Genomic DNA, 8812 nt, shown 5'->3' with positions numbered 1-8812 from the left:
CCCAGTTCCCAGTACTCCCAGTTCACCCAGTCTCCCAGTTCACCAGTAAACTCCCAGTGACCCCTCAGTCCTCCCAGTGCTCCCAGTTCAAACCAGTAACCCCCAGTGACCCCTCCCAGTCCATCCCAGTTCCCTCCCAGTGCTCCCAGTTCAAACCAGTAACCCCCAGTGACCCCTCCCAGTCCATCCCAGTTCCCTCCCAGTGCTCCCAGTTCAAACCAGTATAAACCAGTGATCACCCCCAGTCCATCCCAGTTCCCTCCCAGTGCTCCCAGTTCAGACCAGTAACCCCCAGTGACCCCTCCCAGTCCATCCCAGTTCCCTCCCAGTGCTCCCAGTTCAGACCAGTAACCCCCAGTGACCCCTCCCAGTCCATCCCAGTTCCCTCCCAGTGCTCCCAGTTCAAACCAGTATAAACCAGTATCCCCCCCAGTCCTTCCCAGTTCCCTCCCAGTGCTCCCAGTTCAGACCAGTAACCCCCAGTGACCCCTCCCAGTCCATCCCAGTCCCTCCCAGTGCTCCCAGTTCAAACCAGTATAAACCAGTCCCCCCAGTCCCTCCCCCCTCATTAACGGCAGCTCCCGTTAATTAACCGGAGTTCATTCATTAACCCGGCCCTAATGAACCCTGGCATTAATTAACCCCCAGCATTAATTAACCCCCAGTAATTAATTAGCCCCCATTAATTACCCCTCATTAATTAACCCCATTAATAGACCCCCATTAATTAACCCTGGCATTAATTATCTGTCATTAATTAACCCCCAGTACTTAACCCATTAATTAATTAAACCCCATCATTAATTAACCCTGGCATTAATTAACCTCCATTAATTAGCCCTCATTAATTAACCCCATTAAAAGGCCAATTAATGAATGCCACAGCTAATTAGCAACATCCATTAATTAATCACCCCAATTAACAGCTCCCACTCAATAACCACCCCCAGTAATTAATTAATTAAACACCTCATTACGCCCATAATTAATTAACCCCCAGCTAATTCATTAATTAGCCCCAATTAATGCCCCTAATTAGCCACCTAAACCAATTGCACAAAGCCGATTCATTAATTAACAGCCTCTCTAATTATCCATCCCCCTCATTAGGGCTCATTAACCCCTTGCAGTAATTAATTAATTAATTAGATCCAATTAATAACCATTCATTAATGACCCCCTAATTAATAACTCCATTAATCACCTCGACCCCGCCCGTTACCCCACTGGCCACGCCCCCAGCCGTTCATTAAGCCCTAATTAATTAATGAATTAACGAGGCTCATTAATTAATTCTCCTTTATTTAACAAAACCCCCCCGGGCCCCTCCCCCACCCCAAACCCCGCCCCCACTTCCGGGTTAGGCCACGCCCACTCCCGCCACAGGCCACGCCCACTTCTGAGCAGCTTCTCTGACTTCCGGGTTAGGCCACGCCCCCGCTGCTGGCGCCCCCTGGCGGGCCGGAGGAGCGATGACGTCATTTCTCCTTTGGGGGGGGCCTGGGGGGAGAGCGACGGTGAGAAAAACCAGTGAAAACCAGTAAAAACCAGTAAAAACCAGTACAGACCAGTATAAACCGGTATGGACCAGTACGGACCAGTATAAACCGGTATGGACCAATACGGACCAATGACCAGTCGGACCAGTATAAACCAGTAAGGACCAGTACGAACCAGTACGAACCAGTATAAACCAGTATGGACCAGTACGGATCAGTACAGACCAGTACGGACCAGTACAGACCAGTACGGACCAGTACGGACCAGTAGGGACCAGTACAGACCAGTACGACCGTACGGACCAGTAGGGACCAATAGGGACCAGTGCGGACCAGTAGGGACCAGTATGGACCAGTACGGACCAGTATGGACCAGTATGGACCAGTCCAACCCAGTTCATCCCAGTCCCATTTTCCCCCCTAAAATCCCCATTTCTGATCCTAAATCTCCCCGGTTTTTTCCCTCCCAGTCCCTCCCAGTATAAACCAGTTCTTCCCAGTCTGTCCCAGTATAATCCAGTCCATCCCAGTATAACCCAGTCCATCTCAGGCCCTTTTTCACCCCCAAAATCCCCATTTTCACCCCAAAATCTCCATTTATCACCCTAAAATCCCCATTTATGTCCCTAAATCTCCTGGGTTTTTTCCCCCCAGTCCCTCCCAGTATAAACCAGTATAACCCAGTCCATCTCAGGCCCTTTTTCACCCCCAAAATCCCCATTTTCACCCCTAAAATCCCCATTTTTTACCCTAAACCTCCCAGGTTTTTTCCCCCCAGTCCCTCCCGGTCCCTCCCAGTATAAACCAGTATGTCCCAGTCACCGGTAGACGCCGACCACCACGGCGTGGTCCCTCTCGTAGGGCTCCAGGGTCAGCTGCTCCTGCGGCTTCATCCTCTCGGCCGTCATCTTCCTCACCTCGCCCGCGAACACGGCCTCGGCCGGCGCCGTCGAGTCGATGCAGTTGGCCTGAGCCGCAACCGTGGCACACGGTCACAGACCGGTCAGAACCGGTTTGAGACCAGTTAGAACCGGTTTGAGACCGGTCAGAACCGGTTTGAGACCAGTTAGAACCGGTTAGAGACCGGTCAGAACCGGTTTGAGACGGTTAGAGACCGGTTTGAGACAGTTAGAACCGGTCGGAACTGGTTTGAGGTGGTTAGAGACCGGTTAGAGACCGGTTAGAACTGGTTTGAGACGGTTAGAGACGGTTAGAACCAGTTTGAGACCAGTTAGAACCAGTTAGAGACCGGTTAGAACCGGTTTGAGACCAGTTAGAACCAGTTAGAGACCGGTTAGAACCGGTTTGAGACCAGTTAGAACCAGTTAGAGACTGGTTAGAGACCGGTTTGAGACGGTTTGAGACGGTTAGAGACCGGTTTGAGACGGTTTGAGACGGTTAGAGACCGCTTGGAACCGGTTTGAGATGGTTAGAGACCGATTAGAACCGGTTTGAGACGGTTAGAGACCAGTCAGAACCGGTTAGAGACCGGTTAGAACTGGTTTGAGACGGTTAGAGACTGGTTAGAACCAGTTTGAGACCAGTTAGAACCAGTTTGAGATGGTTAGAGACTGGTTAGAACCAGTTTGAAACGGTTAGAGACCGGTTGGAACTGGTTTGAGACGGTCAGAGACCGGTTAGAACCGGTTTGAGACGGTTAGAGACGGTTAGAACCGGTTTGAGATGGTTAGAGACCAGTTAGAACCAGTTTGAGATGGTTAGAGACCGGTTTGAACTGGTTTGAGACGGTTAGATCCCAGTTAGAACCGGTTTGAGATGGTTAGAGACGGCTCCAGACAGTTAGAGACCAGTTAGAACTGGTTTGAGACGGTTAGAGACCAGTTAGAACTGGTTTGAGATGGTTAGAGCCCAGTTAGAACCAGTTTGAGATGGTTAGAGACGGCTGGAGACGGGTTAGAGCCCAGTTAGAACTGGTTTGAGACGGTTAGAGCCCAGTTAGAACTGGTTTGAGACGGTTAGAGATGGTTAGATCCCAGTTAGAACTGGTTTGAGACGGTTAGATCCCAGTTAGAACTGGTTTGAGACGGTTAGATCCCAGTTAGAACTGGTTTGAGACGGTTAGAGCCCAGTTAGAACTAGTTTGAGTCGGTTAGAGCCCAGTTAGAACTGGTTTGAGATGGTTAGAGACCAGTTAGAACTGGTTAGATCCCAGTTAGAACCGGTTTGAGCCAGCTAGATCCCAGTTTGAACCACTTAGAGCCAGTCAGAACCAGTAAAAACCAGTTAGATCTGGATGGATCCCAGTCAGAACCAGTTAAATTCCAGTTAGAACCAGTTAGATCCCAGTTAGAACCAGTCAGATCCCAGTTAGAACCGGTTACATCCCAGTTAAAACCGGTTTGAGCCAGTTAGAACCAGTTAGAACTGGTTAGATCCCAGTTTGAACTGGTTTGAGCCAGTTAGATCCCAGTTAGAACCGGTTAGATCCCAGTTTGAACCAGTTTGAGCCAGTTAAATCCCAGTTAGAACCGGTTAGATCCCAGTTTGAGCCAGTTAGAACCGGTTAGATCCCAGTTTGAGCCAGTTAGAACCGGTTAGATCCCAGTTTAAGCCAGTTAGAACCGGTTAGATCCCAGTTTAAGCCAGTTAGAACCGGTTAGATCCCAGTCTGAGCCAGTTTGAGCCAGTTAGAACTGGTTAGATCCCAGTCTGAGCCAGTTAGATCCCAGTTAGAACCGGTTAGATCCCAGTTTAAGCCAGTTAGAACCGGTTAGATCCCAGTTTGAGCCAGTTAGAACCGGTTAGATCCCAGTCTGAGCCAGTTTGAGCCAGTTAGAACTGGTTAGATCCCAGTCTGAGCCAGTTAGATCCCAGTTAGAACCGTTTAGATCCCAGTTTGAGCCAGTTAGATCCCAGTTAGAATCGGTTAGATCCCAGTTTGAACCGGTTAGATCCCAGTTAGAACGGTTAGATCCCAGTTTGAACCAGTTTGAGCCAGTCGGAACTGGTTAGAACCAGTTACATCGCAGTTAGGACCGGTTTGAACCAGTTAGAACCAGTTAGAACAAGTGAAACACCAGTTAGATCCCAGTTAGAACCAGTTAGATCCCAGTTAGAACCGCTTTGATCCCAGTTCAAACCACTTTGAACCAGATCAACCCAGTTAAAACCCAACCCTACCAGTCAGAACCAGTTCAGACCAGTTCAACCCCAGTTCCAAACTGGTTCCAGCCACCCCGTGCCCTCTACTGCCCCGTACTGGTCCGTACTGGTCTGTACTGGTCCGTACTGGTTTGTACTGGTCCATACTGGTCTGTACTGGTCCGTACCGGTTCATACTGGTCCGTACTGGTCCATACTGGTCTGTACTGGTCCATACTGGTCCGTACTGGTCCATACTGGTCCGTACTGGTCCATACTGGTCCGTACTGGTCCATACTGGTCCATACTGGTCCCTAACTGGTCCATACTGGTCCGTACTGGTCCATACTGGTCCATACTGGTCCCTACTGGTCCGTACTGGTTTGTACTGGTCCATACTGGTCTGTACTGGTCCCTACTGGTCCCTAACTGGTCCATACTGGTCCCTAACTGGTCCGTACTGGTTTGTACTGGTCCATACTGGTCCGTACTGGTCCATACTGGTCCCTACTGGTCCATACTGGTCCATACTGGTCCATACTGGTCTGTACTGGTCCATACTGGTCCGTACTGGTTTATACTGGTCCATACTGGTCCATAGTGGTCCGTACTGGTTTGTACTGGTCCATACTGGTCTGTACTGGTCCATACTGGTCCGTACTGGTTTGTACTGGTCCATACTGGTCCGTACTGGTCTGCACTGGTTGGTACTGGTCTGTACTGGTCCGTACTGGTGCATATCAGTCTCTAACTGGTTCATAGTGGACTGTACTGGTCCATACTGGTCTGTATCAGTCTCTAACTGGCCCATACTGGTCCATACCAGTCTCTAACTGGTTTGTACTGGTTTGTACTGGTTTGTACCTTGATGGAGATGAGGAAGTGCCCCCCGCAGCGCAGGAAGTGATGGGCGTGGACTGGTCCAGACTGGTCCATACTGGTCTGTATCGGTCTGTAACAGTCCAACTAGCCCATACCGGTCTCTAACTGGTTTGTACTGGTCTCTAACTGGTTTGTACTGGTTTGTACCTTGATGGAGATGAGGAAGTGCCCCCCGCAGCGCAGGAAGGGATGGGCTGGACTGGGTTATACTGGTCTGTACTGGTCTGTATCAGTCTCTAACTGGTTTGTACTGGTCTCTAACTGGTTTGTACTGGTCTCTAACTGGTGTTGTACCTTGATGGAGATGAAGGAAGTGCCCCCGCAGCGCAGGAGTGAAGTGATGGGCTGGACTGGTCCATACTGGTCTGTACTGGTCTGTATCAGTCTCTAACTAGCCCATACTGGCCCATACCGGTCTCTAACTGGTCTCTAACTGGTTTATACTGGTTTGTACTGGTTTGTACCTTGATGGAGATGAGGAAGTGCCCCCCGCAGCGCAGGAAGTGATGGGCTGGACTGGTCCAGACTGGTCCATACTGTCCGTACTGGTCTGTATCAGTCTCTAACTGGCCCATCCCGGTCTCTAACTGGTCTCTAACTGGTTTATACTGGTTTGTACTGGTTTGTACCTTGATGGAGATGAGGAAGTGCCCCCCGCAGCGCAGGAAGTGATGGGCTGGACTGGTCCAGACTGGTCCATACTGGTCTGTACTGGTCTGTATCAGTCTCTAACTGGCCCATACCTGTCTCTAACTGGCCCATACCGGTCTCTAACTGGTTTGTACTGGTTTGTACCTTGATGGAGATGAGGAAGTGCCCCCCGCAGCGCAGGAAGTGATGGGCTGGACTGGTTCATAGTGGACTGTACTGGTCCATACTGGTCTGTATCAGTCTCTAACTGGCCCATACCTGTCTCTAACTGGCCCATACCGGTCTCTAACTGGTTTGTACTGGTTTGTACCTTGATGGAGATGAGGAAGTGCCCCCCGCAGCGCAGGAAGTGATGCGCGTTCAGCGCCACGATTCGCGTCTGGTCCGGCTGCGCCACGTCCGCGAAGATCACGTCCACCATGCCTGGGGGGGAGGGCGGAAAAACCGGGATTAGCCCGGGATAATCCCGGGATTAACTCAAATAATCCCGGATTAACCCAGATTATCCTGGAATTCTGGAGAAAAAGCTCAAAATTCCCCCAAAATTCCAGCCAGGAACCCAAAACAACCCCAAAATTCCACGGCCACCAAGATCAGGTCCACCATGGCTAGGGAGACTAAAAACCGGGATTAGGGTTGGATAATCCCGGGATTAAGCCAAATTATCCGGGATTAACCCAAATTATCCTGGAATTCTGCACAAAAACCTCAAAATTCCCATGAAATTCCAACAAAATTCCAGCCAGAACCCAAAATCCCCATAAAATTCCACACCCACAAGATCACATCCACCATGGCTGGGATGGGTGAAAAACTGGGATTAGCCCGGGATAATCCCGAGATTAACTCAAATATCCCAGATTAATCCAGATTATCCTGGAATTCTGGAGAAAAAGCTCAAAATTCCCCCAAACATTCCAGCCAGGAACCCAAAAAAATCCCCAAAATTCCACATCCATGGAGGATCAGGTCCACCATGGCTGGAGGAGGAGGCAAAAAACACCGGGATTTAGGCCTGGATAATCCCAGGATTTAACCCAGATTGTCCTGGAATTCTGGAGAAAAAGCCCAAAATTCCCATGAAATTCCAACAAAATTCCAGCCAGGAACCCAAAAAAATCCCCAAAATTCCCCATCCATGAAGACCACCGCCCACCACTCCACCATGGCTGGGGGAGGAGGCAAAAACCAGGATTAGCCCGGGATAATCCCAGGATTAACCCAATTAAGCCGGAATCTGGCACAAAAGCTCAAAATTCCCCACAAAATTCCAGCCAGGAAGCCAAAATAAACCCCAAAATCCCACGGCCACCCAAGATCAGGTCCACCATGGCTAGGGAGACTAAAAACCGGATTAGGGTGGATAATCCCGGGATTAAGACAAATTATCCGGATTAACCCAAATTATCCTGGAATTCTGCACAAAAACCTCAAAATTCCCATGAAATTCCAACAAAATTCCAGCCAGGAACCCAAAAATCCCCAAAATTCCACATCCATGAAGACCACGCCCACCATGGCTGGGGGAGGAGGCAAAAACCGGGATTAGGCCGGGATCACTGACCAATCAGCAGGCAGTACGTGTGCGGGTGAGGCCCCGCCCCCAATGGCTCACTGACCAATCAGCAGGCAGTACTTATGCGGGTGAGGCCCCACCCACAATGGCTCACTGACCAATCAGCAGGCAGTACTTATGCGGGTGAGGCCCCGCCCCCAATGGCTCACTGACCAATCAGCAAGCAGTACTTATGCAGGTGAGGCCCCGCCCCCCAATAGCTCACTGACCAATCCGCAAGCAGTACTTATGCGGGTGAGGGCCCCGCCCCCAATGGCTCACTGACCAATCAGGCAAGCAGTACTTATGGCAGTGAGGCCCCGCCCCCAATGGCTCACTGACCAATCAGCAGGCGGTACTTCTGCGGGTGAGGGCCCCGCACCCCCAATGGCTCACTGACCAATCAGCAAGCAGTACTTATGCGGGTGAGGCCCCGCCCTCAATGGCTCACTGACCAATCAGCAGGCAGTACTTATGCAGGTGAGGCCCCGCCCCCAATGGCTCACTGACCAATCAGCAGGCAGTACTTATGCGGGTGAGGCCCCCGCCCCAATGGCTCACTGACCAATCAGCAGCAGTACCTTCTTCTGCGGGGTGAGGCCCCGCCCCTAATGGCTCCTGACCAATCAGCAGGCCAGTACTTATGGGGGGTGCCCCCAAGGTGTCCCTGGGTGTTTCTAAGCCCCGCCCCCCCAGGTGCAGGGCCCCGCCCCACCCGTGTGTCACTGACCAATCAGCATGCGGTATTTGTGGGGTGCCCGCGCGTTCCTCGATCACCGGCACCACGTTCGTTCTCTTCTTGGCCACGTTGAGCAGGTCCCGGCCCGAGCGGTGCGAGAACTCCACGGCGTAGACCACGCCCTCCTGGGGACAACGGGGGACACCGGGGGACACCGGGGGTCAGTGACGGCCACCCAAGGTCACCAGGTGCCACCCAAGGTCACCGGGGTCAGTGATGGCCACCCAGGTCACCAGGGTCAGTGATGGCCACCAAAGGTCACCAGGTGCCACCCGAGGTCACCAGGGGTCAGTGATGGCCACCCAAGGTCACCAGGGGTCAGTGATGGCCACCAAAGGTCACCAGGTGCCACCCAAGGTCACCGGGGGTCAGTGATGGCCACCA

General features: G+C 51.5%; 1 protein-coding gene across 1 annotated transcript; it reads right to left on the bottom strand.

Annotated features, from left to right (window-relative positions):
• Positions 1–1328: 1328 nt before the first annotated feature.
• On the bottom strand, positions 1329–8553 carry LOC108964095 (rRNA 2'-O-methyltransferase fibrillarin; the record flags this gene model as incomplete). The annotated part of the gene is given in 5 exon segments (XM_050987842.1): positions 1329–1500; positions 2322–2467; positions 6445–6557; positions 8420–8453; positions 8455–8553. Coding segments are annotated over 5 exon segments (414 nt in total), but the record flags the coding sequence as incomplete, so codon positions are not given.
• Between the last annotated feature and the right edge of the window lie 259 nt (positions 8554–8812).

This window comes from Serinus canaria, unplaced genomic scaffold, assembly GCF_022539315.1.
Source record: "Serinus canaria isolate serCan28SL12 unplaced genomic scaffold, serCan2020 HiC_scaffold_312, whole genome shotgun sequence".
NCBI classification, from domain to species: Eukaryota; Metazoa; Chordata; class Aves; order Passeriformes; family Fringillidae; genus Serinus; species Serinus canaria.
This window is presented reverse-complemented; position numbering and strand designations above follow the sequence as displayed.